Below are 21,877 nucleotides of genomic sequence, written 5' to 3' on the forward strand. Positions count from 1 at the left end.
TGTCTGTAGTTGAGACATAACATTAACCAATTTTAGTGCTTTATATATTCAAATTTACTGGCAAAGTATCTATATTTTAGATACGACACTTTAAAGAATGTTTTTAAAGAAAAAAAAAGTTGGTGTTTTGTCATTGAATTACAGAAGTTTTAACTATTTGCAAGCTATACAATTTAATTCAAATGCATTGTTAAAGAATAGATCAAATAAATACAAGATAATAGATAAGTCTTTGAGCTGGCAACAATTTTACTGCATAACTTTAATTCAAAGAGAATCAAAGTTGATTAAAAGCAATTTATTAAAACATAGAATTTATATGCTGGCATATACATTTAGTGATGCGCATATATTATAGAAACTTGGAAATACCCTTTATTACCTGTAAAAAATTTAAAATGTCGATGGGAGCAATACATTACATTGAAAAATATATAAATAACATACATGTTACTAGTTTCTTTTTCTATAATTGATCATTTACACTTATGTAATAAGAAAGATACTTCATATTGAGCTATATGATAAGAAAAACACCGAATATTGGTATACATAAAAAGATATCTCATATTGAGATATATGATAAGATGGACACCTCATATTGAGATTTATAATAACAAACATACCTCATATTGAGATATATAATAACAAACATACCTCATATTGAGAAATATAGTAACAAACATACCTCTTATTGAAATATGTAATAACAAAGATACCTCATACTGAGATATATAATTAACAAACATACCACATATCGAGATATATAATAAACAACATACCACAGACACACACACACACACACACACACACACACACACACACACACACACATATATATATATATATATATATATATATATATATATATATATATATATATATATATATATATATATATATATATATATATATATATATATATATATTTACAATGACAAATTAGACACTTTCCACTGAGAAATCCCTAAGTCAGCGTACGACACTTCCTGTTGAGTTATCTGACAAGAAAGATTCATTTTATTTACCGAGATAACATATTCTGATCATGGCATGGAATATACAGAGTATATCTTTATTGTGTAATTTTGTATTTGCTTTATCCAACGAGTTGAATTGGTGTATATATTTGCATGGCTTGCTGAAGGATTGCACCACACGTTTGATATAAATGATATAGAATGGTTGGCGATGATACATGATATTTATCCAATGAGATGTGTGTTACCAAGACTCGGGGATAGGAAAGATAACTCTTTGGATAAAAATCATATATAATCGCAAATCATGATATTCTTTTGATAACATGTTTTGCCAGGTCTTTTGTTAAACCTCAATCTAGTCTGTAAAAATTACTGTGGAATTATTCGATTTCATGGTGGTTCAATTTTAGAGGAATCTCATCCACGAATTAACATCCTCCACTAATTAATAGATAAGCGTTTTAGAGTCATACTTTTTTTGTAGGTATAAGAGAATACATGAAATCAAATTTTAAGCAATCCACAAATATTGGCCCCCGCGAATAGTAATGATTCCACAGTATTACTTTAAGCTGCATAACTCACTGATAACATGGCGTTTACAACTTTAAGCATGAAAGAAGTTCTTGAAGATCATCAAACGAAAATTTTTCTTCGAACACATTTTTATCAATTCATGAAAAAAATAATAAAACAGCATTAAATGCTTCAAATTTACAACTCCACTTTACCATTTTCATTTTTATTCTATGTCAATAAACGCCTTAACCTACGAAGTGTTTTAAAATGACGTCACGTTGGTAACAATACAAAGTGTAATATCAAACATTTATTACATGACTATATTGAGATAGACATGTGCTAGAATTAGTGTAAAACCGCACATTTTCTTCGGCGACAAAACACAATATCATTACCATAATTTACGAATGGGAAAAAGATAGCGGTTGGTCCTCATAATGTGAAGTGCAATTTGGTATATACAAAATATGGCGACGATATTTTACTACATAATATACCTGTATCCTCGGAGGTCCATGAGTCGTTACCCTAAGAATGTCTGCCACTTTAATCACTTAATGAAAATTGTGACACTAAATTATTAATAGCATATCTAAAGTTCATCTATTTCATCGTAAAACTTTATATTGTATTCATTATTTTTTATTTGATAAACAAATAAGTGAGCAGTCTAAGCACCAATGAAGCGTAGACGGCCATTTTGAAAACTGGTCCTAGAGTCGTGACGTCAGATATAAACAAAACTATGAGGCCAAAGCAATCTAAACATTAGTTGATGATGGACAATAGTGCTAACAATAACGAATTGCACAATATAACAGATTATAAAAAAAAAATTAATTATTTTATAACAAATTGATCACAATATAATAAACCGTAACACAATAACACCGGACTCTTTCAAAAATCTGTAGTCTCTGGGTCAACTTTATGAAAAACTTTATATCTTAGAGTAGTAGTCTGGCACTTTAAATATCCTTGATGCCTTTTTTACAGAAATTTTCATATTCCTTAACCATTTTGTATGCATTGTGAAATTTGTTGGGGAATATAATCTGTTATTGTTTCTTTTTGGACACGGGATAAACCCACATTAACACAAAACAAACTTCAAATGCTATAAGGAACTTTACTTCTCGTAACTTAAAATTATCCTTGTTTGGCCTTGAATATTTAAATCAGATCACATGACTTTCATTGACTGGATGTCAAGAGGGAAGACAACCGCTTAAATTTTAGGTGAAGACGTGTATTTGGCCATTTTCATCTGAAACTTTATTTGGGAATAAAAAATCTTAGCAATAGTTGAAGATAAAATTTGAAATAAAAAATGTCACCGTTTTTTATCGCATTACTGGCTGCTGAATAGTAATAAGTGATGTCACATATCGTAGTAAATGTTTATTCACGGAATGCATAGCCTAGAAACTAATCTCGAGAAATACGCGAAGAAAACAAAAGGGACACGACTCAAGGACCATTTAACGAATTTAGGACCTCCGACGATATATAAAGGATATTTCTTCCCAGCTAAACATTTTTTAATTTGTTTTTTATAACTAATGCTATAAAATATGCTGATTAAAAGTCATGGTAGTCATCATTTTCCCGTGATAAGTCTTGCCTAGAAGCTTTCTATTTGTTAGTTGATCGTTGAATGGATATCGAGTGTCAGACTCGGATGTCATTTACCACTAATAAGAGAATTCAGATAGAGGACTACTTGCGGCGTCTTTTTTTCAATTAGGATTTCTGTTTCAATAAGTGTACAACCTTAACAGTAACTGTTTTTGTTTCCTCTGCCCTACATGGAATATCAAGTTCATGACTAATCTTAATTAAACCGATGGTGTTGCTAAATTTTCTATAATTCTCAGCAATACTAATTGATCAAACAAAATGTGATACTTGAAAAAAATGTAGTGAAATCATCCCTGAAGAAATGACCAATTTTTAAACAAGGTCATATAATATTTAAAAGGGTTAAATGGATTCGAGTTGCCAATTTTAAGTAATGTCATGAAATTTTATCTTGAGTTTACTTAAGACACAAACATTAATTTTAACCTGCTAATGACTCTTCATTGTCCAGTAGCTATTATGTAATTTCCTCAAATTTCTTTGACCAGTTAATCATTTTGCGTTTAACAAATTCACCATACGCCCAATGTGCTTCATGTTTTAATAGTTATGATATACGATTTTCAACCTTGCGGAAAACCAAAGACTGAAAGTATTGACAATGGTTTTTTAAATAAAAGGCAGAACTATCTATCCTGTGTTGGCACTATCATACTTCTTTTAAAATAAACAAGATCACAGAAAAATAATCAAAGCTACTTAATTTGGTAAAAAGGAGACTCAACGTTATTATTCGAGTAATTTATTTACAATACCTTTTATGATCAGAAATCATCAAACATGGATAAAAAGCTTCAGATTTATGGCATACGAGATATCACAAACTCACCCGTTTACCCTAACTACACTTAGAAATACGACAGTACTTAACAGTTACATGTAATTGAACTGGGGTTTTGCTACTGTTCTGCTTGAAAGGGAGTTTTGTAGGGCGCATTCCACAGTCATTCACGATCTAGCTGCTTTATAATTAATTCGAGTGATCAACAATTCTGGAGACTTTCAAAATGTTTTTTTTTAAGAAAAAAAAAAAACATAATTATTTGATTTAACACTGAACAATTTTTCACTTAAACACAACAACAATTTTTCAGTGAAAAGAAAAAAAAACACCAGAAAATAATCATAACTTCATGTGTATAGTAATTACTTTATCTACTTCGAAATACTACAGATTGAAACTTAAAGTCCGCTGCAGGGGCGTTTAAGGGCATCTTTAAATTCGACAACATTGGTGAAATAAGTGAGAGGATTTAATAATGAATTGATGTTTGTCAAAGGAAAGGTAATAAGTAATGATTCTTGATTTGCAACTTCACTAATTGAAAGAAAATTACGCACTACCATAGGGCCCGAAAAGACCAACAGTGCAAGTAGTAACACGCTGACAGACTTCATTTTTCTAAAATTCTATCGGAAAGTGTTGATTTTTTTTACGTTTAAATAATTTTTTTTAAGACTAAACATGGCCGAACAGTAAAATACGAGGATCAAGAAGATGCACACGACCTCTGGTATAACAATAATGCAAAATACGATGTACTTATTTTCATAGAAAACAGTGTCAGTTGAACATGTGTGATCAACTTCAGTGGGAAGCGGAGAAACAAAGAATGACAACGGAACAATATGCAAAACCCAGCAAGCCATATACCAGATGTACTTGCGTTTTTGTTTGAACAGCTTTTTGTCCCAATCAGAACCTGAAATTACAAGATAACGATGCAAACTAATAAGAGACATTTGATAAAGAGTGGCCAAAAAACACGTTGGAACAATTAAATTTGATAAGATACACAGCTCCTTAATTTTGGAGAGCAAATTGGACAATCTTCGAATACCCGTTAATAATGTGGCCAACCCAAAAATGAAATCGCTTACTGAAAGCGTCAGTATAAGATTGAGATACGTGTTTTGGCGTAGTTTTCTTGTTGAGAAAGTTACAATAATAACACTTATATTAAGAAAGGAGACCGTAAACCCAATCGATACAAAAGTAACTGATACAGCGTTGTGGAAAAACGTGTCACTGGATGAGGTACCATTTAAAGAAGACCCTGTCGTGTTTCCAACACGTTCATTGAACGTTTTATTACTGATTAATATGATATTGTCGCTAGCCGAATCAGAATTCAAAACCCTGGTTTCATTGTCATTGATTAATTGCTCCCTGTCATTTATGTGTTCAGATCTTTCACTGGCAGTGATGTTTTCAGTTTCTGGTCCAAATGCATGCTTGTCCGTTGATCTGACCAGGGCTGTTGTTGTAGTGGATAGGGTATTTATTGTGGCATTTTTTTATGAGTAGCCGTACCGTTCAATTCAGACAATTCACCAGCTTGCAAACTTCCGTAAGATATTTCTAGTTGAGCTATTAGGATGGAAAATTTCAAAAGGAGAACTGATCTTTGAAAACTAAAATATTTTGTGACAAATAAAAATTCCATTTTCGGCCAAATTTTCATATTGAGAATGCAGTGCCTAAAATATAAGAAAAATCATCTTGTTTAAAAAGTAACAAATAGTATTTTTATTCATTATATGTTGTTTTACTATGATATACATATAATCATCTGTTTCGATTTCTAAAAAACATGGTTGTTTTCACATGAACTTTATATTTCTTTGTGAATAAAACCTTATAGATAAATAAATTTTCATTTAAGAAAACATAACAAAGCATCGAATTTAAAAGCAATAACATATTTGCAATTTTTCATTAATTAGTGCAAACTATGGCTAATTATATCATGTCTCAAATTCTAAAGTAGATTGGATGAGTAAGTTGTTGACCTTTGCCGTCTTAAAAGAGAACTTTTTGAGGTTATACACATATGTATAATATGAATTTCTAGTTTTAGACATTAGACATTACATATTTGCAAATGTAAATATTGAAAATTAGTTTTTGGGAGAAACCAATGGATTTGATATAAATGAACGAAAGAAAAAAATATTGGGGATTTTTTAATACTCTGCAAATAATGCTATAAACAAAAACGAAAAAAATCTTACCTTATGATGAATTATATCAGTCCTCTTTGCACGTGAATTTACTAATAAGGTATCTAATGCATTCCTTTACTCTCTCGTAGTCTGAACATTTTATCACATTTTTTTATTTGGTTTCTCTGTTGGACCACTACCAATCCAGCCAATCAAACCACAAAAACCATATGTCCGCAAACCTATATGAATATAAAGAGTCAGTTAATATCATTAGATCCAACATAATTTGGAAATCGATAATTTTATCATAAACGCGTATCTAACATACGACATTTAATACGTTTTAAAGATTAAATTTTGGAAAACGTTACGGACTGGTCAACACTGATCCGACACTTCCGTGTCCGAATTTTAACTTAGTGTTTAGAGCACGTAACTAATCACCTCTTGTAAATATCAAACTATAGCGATTTTAAGAGCGCTTTGCGACTATGTCAACCTGTATGAAATGATTTTACATTTTATGGTGATGAAGAATAATAAACTGGTTTTATTGTGACAGATAAATAACATTTCATCAGCAAAGATGTATTTTTTTTCTGCAAATAATCATTGTATATAAAGAGGTTTTACCATCAGTCAGATGTCGTAATCAGAGAAAACAAGTAGTAGATAGTAATATTAGCTTGGGAAAGATTGTAGTTTGTTCACTCTTTTTCAAACCAGTAACACTCCTGCGAATGTGTTCGGAATGTTTTCTTTATCGTTGCTAAGAATTTGATAAATCCAGAGGTGCTCGAATGAAAGTTTACGAGACTTCGCCGAGATATGTTCTGTTCCTTTGATATTTCAAGCGGATCGATGTTCGGATTATATTCTCAAAATACGTAAGAACTGGTCGTTTTTCATATCATATCTTACTTTGATTTATGTTAATATAAAATATGAAAACCTTTTAAGATGTATGTTTTATTTCAACATCTATTATTACATTACGGTTATTTACATTAAACGATGACATTCAGAACAGAGTTATCGCTTGTGTTCAAGCACGTGTAGAGTGTTTGAAAATTTATATTTTCAACATTTGGTTGCTTAATAAAATCATAGCTATGTTTGATGCTTGCTGTGTGCAATACCATGTTTTTAAAAAAAATAATGGGTGTCTGTTTTGCATAGAAAATTAGTTTATCGAGCCATTTTCAAGAAACATTCTGCATGAAATAATATAGTCTGTTTCACCATTGATGCTAGTACTAGGTCACGCGCGGATCAAAAAATAAACCCCTAGAGGGGATCTCTACTAAGATCATGTTTCAAGCATGTTAATTGTCGCAACAGCAGAAAAAATATTGTCACATTTATATCTAGAACACATTTTATCAACCAATTAATGAACAAAAAGTTTAAAATCAATAAATCTCTTGATTTTATATTTGACTAGAATATAAACACGAGGCACAATTTTAACTGCAAAACTGAAAGGGTCAAATAAAAACACGAGGTCTTACATTTAAATGACAATAAAATTCGCAGGGGTGAATAAGCAATTTCATTCAAACTTTTTAAGAATTATATTTTGGTGGAAATGCTTGCAATTACAGTGGTCACAGTAGTGTGCTATTGACGCTGAACGTCTGTTCAATACTTTATAATTGTTTATTACTAAAAAAAATCATTTTGTTCTACATGTACCAAGTCAACATTTTTTAATTTAAGGCGATCATCAGTCGACACAGGATAGGTATAATAATCCCACATAAACTGTATCAGTATCACTCAAATTGTGAGCGGTGATAGTACAAATTCTGTACGCAACGTAGACGACTTCAGTTGCCGTTTTGTGCACATTCGTTTATGACGTCTTAATTGATACATCTCTAGATTTCTAGTTACTAGAATTTCAGGTGCCAACCCCCTTGAAAAGATGAGCTTTATAAAACAAAGTAAGTTAAATATGACACGTTTATAATGCACCAAATAAATTAATACTTGTATAATAGTGGATAGAGATTGCACCTTCAAATATGGAGGCAACTTACTACCCGTGCCGCGCTTGGCCAAATGTTTCCAGTGCGTTTTCTTAAGTGGCATTTGTTCTGTCCGGTATTTGGGTTTCTACAGACACAATAGTAACCAGACAAATGGAATTCTACTAGTTGTGTGATGACGCCGTCCTTTATTACAAGTAATTTGAATGAAATAAGAGCATCATCAAATATAGATGATTGTTTGGGTCTGGCCACACTTGTATGTTGTAAATTTCAATACAATAATTCCACCAAAACTCACAGATATAATTCATGATATTTTGTATAGTTGTAAAAGCGTATATTAGACACAATATAAAACTGCTTCAGTCAATATTTTAAGGAGGAGTTTCAAGCTTTCCTTTCTATTACCCATAGAATAAATCATTCATCAAAAATACCAAACTTTAAACAGGTTTTTGGATGAAAGAGATATCAATATTTTTTACACAGTTGTAAAACTGATTCTTATATCTCTTTAAGTACTGTATTGTAACAATATATACATGTAATCTTGAAATAATCGGGAAAATGAAGGTAGAACTGATTAGAAATTTTATGTAAAAAAACTGGAAACAGAGATTGTGTGATTTTCTGGGTGTTTAACAAACGTATGTCCTGCACTTCTTTGCTTTTTTTGTGTATAGCATCTGTATAAAAAGACCCCAAACAATATTGTGTTTTTAATTCCGATCATTCGCCGAAAGAGATTAGACTAATCCATTAGACAGTCTATACACTGATTGACGTTTTGTTCCTAGAAGTAAGAGATCTAGAACATTTCTAAGTCTTCCAAACATCAACTAATTTTTTTAATCAGCCTAGTCTTTGAACACTTATTTTTAAAACATTAACATACAAATCCAGCGTATAAATTTTTTTTTGGCTTTTTGTGGAATGTCGTTCTGATATCAATTTCACCGTTTGTTAACTTTAAATTGATTTTCATCAATATGAAAGTCATTGGCAATAAATTCAATGAAACAAAGTTGAAGTGATGAGGAGCTGTTTCATTTTATAAAACTTGAAATGTCTAGTCATAGTTGTAAGAAAATTAGACCATCAATAATAACAGCAAAAGTTTACTATCGCAGCAAATAAATTAAGAATATTAGATGTATATGAAAATTTTATAGGTATATCCATTGTCAATTCATCATAGAAAACATAATAGATTTATTATGTTCAGAAAAGCTCTTGTTTATGTTTGTAACAATATTTGCTCCGATCAACAAGATCAAGTTATTTTTTTATCATATAATATTGAAGGTTTTGTATACATTACATAATAAATTGCAATTTTCTAAATTTGCTTTGGACCATTTTTGCTTTAAATTTGATTCATGTTTCATAAATGCTAAAAATGTAAATCAAAACAAGTTAGAATACAAAAATATTTTCACTCTCCGAATAAAAGCCCTTATTCCATTTAAGACATTTGAAATGTTATGTTTCAAATGACGCAAACTTAGTTTAGAGTTTGCAATTGACCTAGTCATTTCTTTTCAATAACAATACATTTGGCCCTATGAACTTGCTATAGAGAGAGATATAAAATTTTTCCATACAAAGATTTTCTGGCCTAAAACATTAAAAATGTATTGCTCATATAGTGTATTAGTACATTGATGTAGTTATGTTTGGAAAAAATCCTAATCAATGTGGGATGGAGGGGACATATTTGTTTCTTCATTTTAAAAAATTGATTTGTTCGTTTAGTTTCCTGTAATTTTTCTTTAATTTTCTTCAATTTTTAATTTCTTTAATTCAAAGTTTTCTTTATATTTTTGTGCCATCCCAAAAGTGGAGGATGAGTTGGTTCAAAATTTTTGTTCTAAATGTCGCTCCCCCCACAGAAAAAAAATGGGCCCAACATCCCTATTTGTTGCTACTTGCCTGCATTTTTTTAGAGTAAACAGAAACAATGTGTTTTTTTTAAACAGAACTTATCTTTCTTATTCATTCCAAGGTTGCCTTTTGGTCAGAATTTATTTTACCGTTTATAACGTCAACAACGCTTTTGTCCGGAATTTCTAATATTCACCTGAAATTTGAGTTATAAGAATATACAGAGCTCACAAAATTTTGTTATGTAAACAATGTCTAAATCACGTCTTTGGTTACATTTTGAATGTTGAAAAGAAAATTCCAGGTTTAGACCTTAACTGAATGTTACTTATGCTACGAACTGTTAATTCACGTTTAAAACGAATCAGCCAATTAACGAATTAGAAAAAAAAACCCAGCTTGAAACAGCACTTTTATCGATATGTTGAACCAATGATCATGATGTTTTTCACAGTCTCGATCCCGGGGTATAACTGAGATAGTAACCTACGACCATCTCGGTTCTTCTCCCTTACCTTAAAAGAATATTGTTTATAGTAAGATATGGAACATGATTGTTTCAACAGCTTATTTGCAAAACAAATCTTAAAGGCTGCTACTGCCTGATGATAGGCTTCAGATAACAATATGAATATCATGACGATCTTAAGAAAACAGAATCAGACATATCTGCTTAAATTTCTCTTTTCATTTCCCTGAATTCCCTGAAATCAATTTCTTTTCACCCTTTTGCACTATCCATAAAGCTTATAACAAAATATTCGCATAAATGTGCAATCAAATGAATCATTGTTGATTTAAATCATTTTGCACCACTGATTTTTTTCTGATGTTTCTTTATTTGATAACACATGGGGCCAATTTTTTCCCCCACTAATCCCTCTTTTATGCTGTCATCCCTTTCTATCTCGCCAACTGTTGACATCCGCCATTGTTCAACATCGTATCAAAGATGTATAAAAATGAAAATCAACATACCTTTACTTTCAGTTAAAAAAATTTTTGGTGCAATTTCAAGTAAGTAGAATTACTTTATCTTTATAATTTGAGTATTAGAACCCTATATTTATATGTAAAAAATCAATGTTTTTAGGATCTAAGAATGAAGATCATAGTAGTTTTAGTGCTTCTTCATGGATATCTGTGTCTTGAGGATTCATCCACGTAAGTATTGTTTCTATTTTTTAAAATTCGGTTTGTACTTGAAGAACAGATTAATGTGTATATTTGAAACCTCAAGTATTAATTGGCTTCTTTGAAAAGAGTTGTCATTCCTTCTAATCAGCACCCTATCCATTCTAGTCAAATAAGATAAATAATAACTAAGAAAAACTAATTCTGACGATAAGATAAAAATGACTGCATTTTCTACAACTAAAAATTTGATATTATCGTAAAAACACAAAGCTTCATTCACATTTAGTGATTGTTTTTTCTTTATGAAGACTTTTCGGAAAAGATTTCGAAATACAGACGTGGAAATTATTTAATTCTTTTTAGTATCATGATTAAGATAGGCTAGTCTTTTGAGAAAACATTCTTACGACCTCTTATTTTAGTATGTTTAATGAATAACAACAAACTTTCAAAAACAACCCTATCTATATATAGCTACAGATAACAATCTGTTTTTTTTTTCACAAGATAAGTTGGCATTTTTTTCGGTTATAAAAGTTTAGGGTTGTATGGGATACTTGTTAATATTAATTTGGATTAAAGTATATTATATTTTTTTTCACTGATTTGAAATCTTCAAACTAAAACAACATTTGACAAAGAAGGGTTTTGAAAAAAATTGAAAGGTAAAAAATTTAAAATCTCTAATGTGATTTGAGCTCATGACCTACAGATTCGTTGTTAACGCTCTAACCAATTGCTCTTTGCTATTAGGTAACACGTTTTGAAAATATGATTATTATAAATTTATACCGAATTTAATAAATTACTTCGATATGAATTATTTCACAATATGGCGGTGTCACATACTACCTTAGGACAATGCAAGAAAACAAATTCAAAACGCAAATGATAAAAATTATAGTAAAGTTTTTTTTTCGAAAATTGTAAAATTGCAAATAACCCAAATAAAAAAATAACATTTCAATACTATTAACAAAAATGCACTAAAAGGAAAAATACTCGAGCATAATTAAATTAAATAGGTCTTTACTACCTTTTTGTAAAATAATATATATAGTCTTTGCAAGCGTTTAAGGAAACAAAACAAAATGATTTAAATAAGTTTAAATTTAGTACTGTTGAAGTAGATATAAAATTGAGAATATAAAACTATTTTCTATTGATACATCATCTGGTTTAACCCAGAGAAACTCACTCTCGTGTCCTCTGCAATGCACATTCAAAGGGTAATTTTTGTTGGAATTTTTTCTTCCCACTAAATGAACACCGTTTATACTTTGATGTATTCATGATAAACAAATGACTAGAGAGAATGTGTGCCAAATTAGTATATTTGGACAAAGTATAATACATCTCGGTGTACGTCCTTTGGGGTTTGGTCATCTACGTGAATGGCCAGCTCCGTATAACCGCAATTACTTCAATAGTATAGCCTTATCATAAAAAACCAATTTAATATATATACTTTCCTATATCTTTGTAAAAAAGTTCCATAATGGAATCTAGCGTTAACGAAGCTTTCTAATAAGCTGTAAACTAATGAAGTCAAAATATTTTGAATTGATGTCTCTAATTGTTAATGATATGAAATACTAAACACATTTCGGTTGACATTTTAGTTCCCAACCACATCTTCAGGAGGAAGTATGTTCAATACTGCACAAGGAAATGGGTTCATCTTCATCTACACGTGAATGTAAAGGAATCTCATATTATGAATACCCTTTTCCTCTGGCATGAACTGTTGCTTTATCTTATTTGAGTAACAAGGTTATAGACTAAGCATGTGATTTTATACGCTCCAATATTTTGCTTACTACCAGGTACCCCCAGTTGTCTTTTTAAAATACAAAATCCTTTTAAAGAAGCAAGAAACGTAAAAATCTCAACGTCGCACGTCGACGGTCACAGACCAATATCAATAGTTTACCTGAGTGACTCAGGTGACCTAAAACTGGCTAAAATACTACATTTTCTCTCTAGTCACAGGGCTTTTGGAGATATCAGTCAAATTTATGGAAATGGATTTGTCTAATCTACCTCATCATTACCTTGGTGGATACTTCAGAAACCTAGTCCTCCCACAGCCACCCCACACCAGGCGAAGGAAGAGGAGTTACATACTTCCGCCTACCCACAACATGCACAACACTCAGAACACGGATTGTGTTAAGAAATACAGGGTTGATGTCAGTCAGATCTTTCAAGTATGTTTAAGTACTGAAATTTAACACAATGGTTTTATTAGAATATGAATTTTTTAAAAAGAAAACTGCAGGTTAGAAATCTTAAATGATGAAAACTATTTATCCAGATCCCATTATCACCTCCCAATACTTGGGATTTCATCATTTACACATCTAGTATTAAAAATTGTAGAACTAAAGGTTTGAATACCACCCGCATTGCGTCTTTAGACCATGGACTTTGGAAGCAACATCTTCATTTTATTTTTGCTCCATAAAGTATCGCTTACTCTAGAACTCCGCCGCAATATAATAATGCAATAAGGATTATATGGTGAAGCACGGTCACCTACATATGTTCTATTTGTTTAAGGATCTGTAGATACATATTTGCATTTTCGCTACGTATGTATAATTTCTATCTCAAAGATTTCGAATAATAAAAAGAAATGTTTGTACTTGATTCCACATTATTCGAATATATTTTAATAATTTTCATGTAAATAATATTATCAAGTTTTGTATCTTGTGAGTTCTTCTTCAATTATTCATCTCCATTATAACTGAACATTATTAAGGTCTTCCGTTTCCAACGGAAGACCTTTCTATTATTGTGCGGGAAAAAAATTAAGATTATTCTTATTTTTTTTTTTTTTTTGTTTCCTAGACGCGAACTTTGAGGCTTCATATCTTGCTCATTTCTAAACGGTTTTTGCTCAAATTTTCAGGGCTAATGTACTTTACAAAACACTATCTTAAGCAATTCATAAAATGTAGAATTCCCTTTCCGTTAAAGAGTTATTCCCCTTTTAAATTTTTTTAGGGCCTTTTGTTTCCAGACAAAGGCTCCGAGACTATGATAGCAGGGAATGGGAATCCAACGAATTTGAATAACAGAGACATTGTAGTTGTGCACATCTGTTTATGTTTTTAGATTACGTTTTTTATTTAGGAAAAGGTAGGGGGTCAAAAAACAGGATTCAAAAAAGTGCAAAAATTTAGACATGTTTTCCTTTATATCTTTTGAACGAAAAAATTTTTGTAAAGACATGTAGAATAAAAGTTGTGCAAAATAACAAGGGCTTTCATTTGACACCAATAAAAAGGGGCTGGCCCCTTAAATTAAGGGCCAATGGCCCCTAAAAAATTTTGCTTAATAACTCAAAAACGGTTAGGATTTTGATATGGCTGTCGCTGGAAAAGTTGTTTGTTGGGATCTCATGAAGGTCGTTTCAATGTTATTTTGTAAGTGGTTTGTGTAGTATGAGTGTAAAAAGCTTTACATGTTAGCATGTACCTGTTTTTATTTGACAAGTTAACGAAAGACTTTGTGCGTACAACTGGCATGAAGTTACCGCAGAAAGTATGCTGGTTTATACAGGAGGCATTAATTCATAAGAATTTTTTTTTTAGAATACATGCTTTTTTTTTAGGAGTTTAAGTCGTTGTTAAGTTCTTATAGTGCACAATCCTTAAAAACGGGAATTGGAAAACAAAACATTCTTTTTCTTTTCTAGTAAAACACAAAATATGGAATGAAAAAATATATGCATTACCTTTTTAATATAAACATCATGCATTCAAAATCTACCTTGAATCAGAGCTGTGTGTGTACCATTACGTAAGCTCTCCCTCGCCCGCGGCCGAGAAAGTCGGTCACCGTGGTCGCGGCTGGACTACCTAGCGGTCAGTGGTTATCTAATACACGAGAGTTGCGTCTCTCATATATGAATTTATTTAGCCGCGAACTCAAGAATTGTTTTAGTTTTGATTACACAAAATCTTTTGTGGATTAAACGATTGGATGTCAAGTAAGAAATACATGTAGTTCATTTAATTAATAAAAGCAATGTCATTCTCTAAAGCAATAATAGACATAGATCAATTGTGGGTTTTTAGTTTAAAATAAAGAACTTCTATTTGATAGAGTAAGGTCATTATACTGCAAACTTTTCAAATCTTCCTTGGTTCTGAGCTGTGCGTTTCTGTGCGTTGTACCTTTACGTAATCTATCCTTCGCCCACGGCCGAGGAGATCAGCCACGGCTGCATTACCTAGCGGTAAGCGGTTATTTAATACACAAGATTCGCACACCGCGACTTACACTTGCATGCATATGAACGTGTTTGAGTTAATATAGCCGTATATACAAGAACTGTTTTAATTTTATGTTATAAAGGTTTGTCCTACTTGTATATATTTAATTAAATATTTGAGTGTAAATGAATATTAATGAACGATATTACTCCATATCGGAAAAATCGTTAGACATAAACTAATGGTTGGTTGGTTTATGTAAACTACTTTAAAAACTGTACAATTAATGTTTTAAATCAACACCCCCACCCCACCCCCCTCAAATATTAAACCTTTAAATAATGATCATCCCTCGCACATGGCTGAGGAGATCCGGCGCGAGTGGTTAAGTGATCCGTGGTCGGTTCGTGTTCTTCTACATGTACCTTATGACGCGTTTATGTTTCATATTTTGCACGGACACAACTTTATTTTATTATGTTTTCAACTATTATATTGGTTTAAGATAAAGTTATTTTACTTTTACAGTTGATTAAGCATTGATTTATACGATAACGTACAAGGTAGTTTAAAAATCAAATCAAATTATAATCAAAGTTCCATGTTACATGTTTGCGGTAGGTGCTAGCACGATAAAGGAATGCCCTGAATTGAGGCATTCGATGATTATTTTAGAAAATATTCACATGAGTTTAAACAACTTTAGATTAGATTCTATCGGTCACATATTAATCACTTCTGTAGTTTCATTGTGGAAGCGAACTCATTGCTGCCCCCCCCCCCCCACTCCTCCCGCCCCGCTGACAGGTGCTCGCGCTGGATTTTTTTTTAATTGGAGAAAAGATATCAAGATCTGTCGAAAAACATTTTTGGTGGTTTCTTCTTATGTGTAACATTTTGTTTCACTTTCCCACCCCTTTGTTTATTCGGCCAGTCTGTGTTAATTCAATTGCCGCATGCGATCGAGAATCTTGTGCCGCTTCAGCGCACACAGCTCAGAACATTTATAGCCCCAGGTCAACAATTGTTATGTAACTGAGTAACAGTTGGAAGGGTGATTTTACTACATAAAATAATAAAATCATAATATAATCTATTTTAATTGAGTACCATGCGTACAGATTCCCATAATAATTAATTTTTTTTATTTCCTTTCAATGTTTACATTTAATTTTGTTCAAATAATTAATACATTTTCTATCATTTAAATTGTGTGCTTTATCAAATTCTGATTCCGATTACCTTGAATTCATTAATTTTCCATTGGCTTTTGACAAAAGAGAGACGCCTGACCATCCAATGAAAACAAATACACAGAGTTTGATTGACAGGTTCAGCCAGGTGCAGGTCTCGCCCGATGTCCGAGGTTATGTGTGCTGCTGTACACAGCCGAATGGTCTCAGTAAGAGTTATCGATGTAAATAGATAATAAAAATACATGCTTATCAAAACATGATCGTGCAAGTTAAAGTTGATTTAGGTTTGTTCCAATAGAAATCATGTTTCGCTAACTGTATTTAATATTTTTTATGTATAGCGAATTTTAATATTGTTTCAGTACTGAAACATCGCATGAAAACGTTAAATATACATGTACTCTGTAACTAGTCGTCTTTTAATACATATACCTTTCTTTTGTTTGTTAAAAATTCGTTCAATTTTGTTAAAGTAATGTAAAACACGCGCACCATTTTGAAACAATTAACTTGTCAGAGAGTTCCGAATGAAATCTGATGAACGTTTCAAACGGTTCTCGCACGCTTTGCTCGAAACGATTTACACGCTTTGCCCGAAACGCTAAACGGTTTACATGAAACTCTAAAAGGTTTACACGAAACGTTTCTCGCACGTTGGCCGCACGCTTTTTTGGTGTAGTAGTACGTTTTAGGGTCTGTAAATTTTGTCAGCACGCAATTCTAAACTTGCACATAGTCTTCTAAAATTTAGAAATATTTTAATATAGAAGTTATCTTTGAGAAAAGTTTACGTGTTTTGTAGGCGAGTTCAGTTTAAAAAAGAAATACAATTCCTGACATGAATCATGAGTACATACTGTTTAATGTTTATAACAATGCTTGCTACCCTTTGAAAATTTAACTCGCCATTAAACATGATCTCATTTTTTAAACAATGTTTGAAACGATTACATAAACTCTGCTCGACAAATAGTTTTCCTATAATATTTTCTTCCTTTCTTTTTTCAAAACACGTTTTATATACAGACTTTCAATTACAACACATTTTTATAACAAAAGCAGAACTGAAAGTATAGTCATTATAATCGTAACATATATTTTCAACTCGCAGCAACAACGGAAGACCTACTCGGGGCTTTGCCACGAGCTCTGCTCTAGTTTATTCTTTTCTTTTTGAATTTAAGTATATATGCAAAGCGATTTAAGTCAAGCGTCCGTAGCAGTAGATTTTTTCACCAAATATTTCTTTGAGAACCAGCATTTTATATATTGAATTGATAAGTTTATATTTTTTTTAAAGAATTTTTAGCATCATATTTAAATATTTTCCCAACGTTTTGTTCCAGAGATTTGTTATTAACAATTCGAAGTAAGATTTGTCGACTCCCTCTTGCAAAAGAATTGTGTATTTGGAAGTTTACAAATGAATTGTCAAAACACTATTTCAAAGTATTTAAAAGTACACATTGAATATACTGTTATCATTATAGATTTCTTCAAAATATGGCAAAAGATAATAGAAAACCTTTTATATTAGTTTTGTTTTCAATTAGATGTATAGGGGAAAAGAATCTCTTATAAAGGAATGATCGCATACGATATCATTTGTTTTCAATTAGATGTATAGGGGAAAAGTATCACTTTTAAAGGAATGATCGCATGCGATATCATTTGTTTTCAATTAGATGTGTAGGGGAAAAGTATCACTTATAAAGGAATGATCGCATGCGATATCATTAGTCAGCTTCATGTTAATGTAATGCGAAATCATTACATACATGTACAATTAACAAGATAAGTAGAATATATTCTGCCCCCAACCATTCTATGTTATGTGCTTGGATTTGTTAATTTCCGAAATAGCAAGGAATTAAAAAAAACCCTACTCTTATCAGTAGCTTATAGGCGATGTGGATTTCTGGTTGATGTTAATCATGTAGCTGTGTTAATGTTTAGTCTCAACGCAAGTAATCTACATGTAACTGAACACAAATAGTGAAGTTTGACGGATGCCTCACTCGGACTTGAACTTTCGTTAAAACACTCTTTTTTTTTATCAATTTACTTTCTTCGTCACATAATAAGCAATTGAAATTCTTAGTAATTGGCCGATTCGTTTGACGATGAATGTAAACACGACCATGAAATAATAATTCATTTTAGGAATCATAAAAAAGATCGCATTTGTAGTTAAACCATTCGGAGTAATTTTAATATAGATCCATACATACGAATTTATAGTTAGCTAACATTCATTAATTTGATCTGTTCATTTTAATATCGGACAGAAATATACAACCATGCAGCGCCTGATAGCGCGCATCAATGTTTTGCACCGTTTTATTATTCTGAAATTTAAACTCGAATCTGATTGGCTACAGGATGCAGGATAGGATAGGATATAACTTAACTTTTATATTTTTATCATGTATCGTTCATCCTGCATCCTAACCTATCCTTGTCGATTTTCAGAATGGCAGCACTGTATATGCATTCTTTGTCGATTTTTTTCCTCCAGAAATATCCATCTTGGTCGACCTTGCTAAATCAAGGGGAGACAATCAGCGTATTTGGTTCAGACCTGCTTCAAATAAACGAGAACTTTCTCGTCACAGGTACATATTTTCTCTGGTTTAACATGCACTCATAACTATCATGCAAAATGTTTTACGACCCCCGCTAATAAGCTTATTACAAATATTATGTTTTTACCGAAGTTATGTTTAAAAAGAGGGAGAAAGCTTTAACATATCGGTGCATACCTAATATTAAACTGGTGCGTTTGTTGATATTAGTAACACCTAAATTAAGAACAACGGATTAAGAGTTTATTAATCTGTTGTAGAATATTATTTGAACTTCATCAATTAGCTGTAATATATCCTTCCACATTTTTTATGATTTGTTCCAAATAAGAATGGAACAATGACTCACTGTATAAAAAATATAGCTTGAACATCCCATTTCATAATATTGATAAACTTTGTAGAAACTTTTTGGAGTTTTGGGCAATACTGAATGCATATGGTTACGTGCACATATGTTATGAATGTAATAAAAAGTGAAATGTCTAGATTAAATTTATCGATTTTTTTTAAATCTGTAGTTATGTACGAAAAACCCAGAAGCAAATCAAAATACTTAAGTAGCAATTTGCATTGTAGTTCAATATGTAAAAGGAGGACAGTGTGCGGGTGAATGGAAAATTCTTAGCGCTCGGAAATGGGATGATCTCAGCGCCTATCAAAGAGATCTTCTAAACGATGGAACGTATTTACAGAACTGTGGTAGTAATACGGAGGTCCTTCAAGAGGTAAGAAATCAAATGCACGTTTTTATACGTTAATTCATATAAGTAAATGATTTATTATAGTGACATTTGTTTCAAAAACAATTACGAATATATTTTGATAGCATTCGGTTAGTACGTAAACACATGACACATCGAACGGTTAAATAACCAATTGAATAATATAGGAATGGTTAATTAAGATGACCTACTTTTTAAATCCACACTCTAACATCACAAATATTACTTCTGTATTTTTTTTACTTCACCCATTCTAAGTAGTACTAGCTTTGAAAAGGATCGCTACGACATTCGTTAATCAACGTAAGTGAAAACTAAATTTGCCTATTTTTGTGCACTGACGTACTTATGTTACTTTGTAGTGCTTTAAGCCACCCTCAAACCGTAAATCCTCACTCGGCAGGTATGCTAGCTGCTCTGACAAATACTCATACTGTGCACTCGCTGGTAAAACACCCGCGAGGCTTGAGAAAAAAAACCGGGAGTTCAATTCGTGTGTCAACGACGTCAAAGTTACAACACCGAGGCCTCTGATCCAACCTGTGGCATAATGACTCCTTTGTAACCGCTGTAGACATGTTTTCAGCTTTACAAATGGTCCCTGAAATTTTTTTGTGATGCATCAATTGTACATTCAACACGTTAAATCGAATAAAATTCATACAAATTGTCATTGTTTTTAAGTATGTAAATGCTTTTTATCTGTTTCGAGGAATATCAGTACACTGTGAAATCCCGACAGACCCTTGTTCGACGTCATCAAATCTCATAAGGAAAATGGCTGCGATTAGGAAATGATCCCAAGAATTTAAGGTAGAAATGTCACAGACCTGCACATTATAATACATTCGAATTTACCAATCTTGTTCGAAAAAATTTGGAATCGTTTTTATTTCCTACTTAATTTCCCTTCAACCTCTAATTTTTCCCACTGTGTCAAAATTATAGTATCATGCAAACTCTTAAAAACAATTTCCCAAACAAAGGCGGTACATCACTCTATTGTTTGAAATTTTTTTTCTGAATATGATATATAAACAGCTTATCCATTATGAAATCTTGCTGATTTGTATGTGTCTTGCTATGAATTTGATAAAAAATTGATTTATTTCGTTTGGATTAAGTAAGTAGATAGAGGCGGATCTTAAAGATTTTGACGAGTTGTCAGATTCAAATGTTATTTATTCTGGCGTTTAATCGCTGCCTGAAAAAGGATTATTATACAGTTAAATCAGTGTTGATTAATTAGGTATTTAATCAGATTCTTACTGATTCATTTAAAGCATAAATATTGTCTTTTGTGAAGGCATTTAAACAAAACACACATCAATATAGAAGTAAGCTAGTATCAAACAATATCCTCAAAACTTGGCATTGAGGAGTTTCCAATTGTGTTTTTTCCTACGGCTTTTTATTAAAACACAATACTGTACCAATGCAAACAATTATTTTAAATGTAAATTTATTTTTTTGAGGTATTTTTCATATGTAAGAGAAAAATGAACTGAATCCAAAACACAAAAAAAGAACAAAAACATTGAAATGCTATCTCTTGATATTAAACAATTCAACCAAAATACCACAGTTACCCTGGTGTACAGGTCACCGGACGTGGATGCTGACAGGATCTCGACGAATGAAAATGCTGTTGACGAATAAGTAACACAAGGTAGTGAAGTAGTGAGGTGATTCTGCCATGCGATTTTAATATTGCTCTACTTAAAAACACTACTTTTAAATCGACGATGGAAATTAACGATCAACATCGCCCAGGCAAATCGAGTAACTGCGCATTCAGAAATTCTGATCGACCTTATAAATGTTATTTATCAGTTTCTGCATCCAAAATCGGGTGTAATTCCCATAGAAACAAGTGATCACTATCTTATGTACACCTTTAGAAATAAAACAGGCAATGAAAATAAAGAAAATTTCTTCATTAAATATAGAAACACAAAACACACCGATGAATACGCATTTTCCCGACTTACCTCCAACGAACTGGAACTCTATTTAAAATATTGAGAATGTCAAC

The 21,877-nt window shown here is 31.7% G+C and overlaps 1 protein-coding gene across 1 annotated transcript; it reads left to right on the forward strand.

Annotated features, from left to right (window-relative positions):
* Nucleotides 1-10,920: 10,920 nt before the first annotated feature.
* Nucleotides 10,921-20,515, forward strand: LOC128157892 (uncharacterized). The gene is made up of 7 exons (XM_052820553.1): nucleotides 10,921-10,990; nucleotides 11,067-11,137; nucleotides 12,733-12,809; nucleotides 13,097-13,320; nucleotides 19,051-19,147; nucleotides 19,697-19,845; nucleotides 20,205-20,515. Exons 2-7 carry the CDS (start codon nucleotides 11,076-11,078, stop codon nucleotides 20,391-20,393), a joined length of 798 nt encoding a protein of 265 aa, XP_052676513.1. The 5' UTR covers nucleotides 10,921-10,990; nucleotides 11,067-11,075; the 3' UTR covers nucleotides 20,394-20,515.
* The last annotated feature ends 1,362 nt before the right edge of the window (nucleotides 20,516-21,877 follow it).

Source organism: Crassostrea angulata, chromosome 8 (genome assembly GCF_025612915.1).
Source record: "Crassostrea angulata isolate pt1a10 chromosome 8, ASM2561291v2, whole genome shotgun sequence".
NCBI lineage: Eukaryota > Metazoa > Mollusca > Bivalvia > Ostreida > Ostreidae > Magallana > Magallana angulata.

Excerpts from the sequence above, each read along its gene's own strand:
- LOC128157892 (XM_052820553.1), top strand. The coding sequence starts at position 11,076 with ATGAAGATCATAGTAGTTTTAGTGCTTCTTCATGGATATCTGTGTCTT. Across the intron at positions 19,148-19,696 it reads CGAGAACTTTCTCGTCACAG|TTCAATATGTAAAAGGAGGA; the intron begins GTACATATTTTC and ends TTTGCATTGTAG. Across the intron at positions 19,846-20,204 it reads ATACGGAGGTCCTTCAAGAG|TGCTTTAAGCCACCCTCAAA; the intron begins GTAAGAAATCAA and ends GTTACTTTGTAG.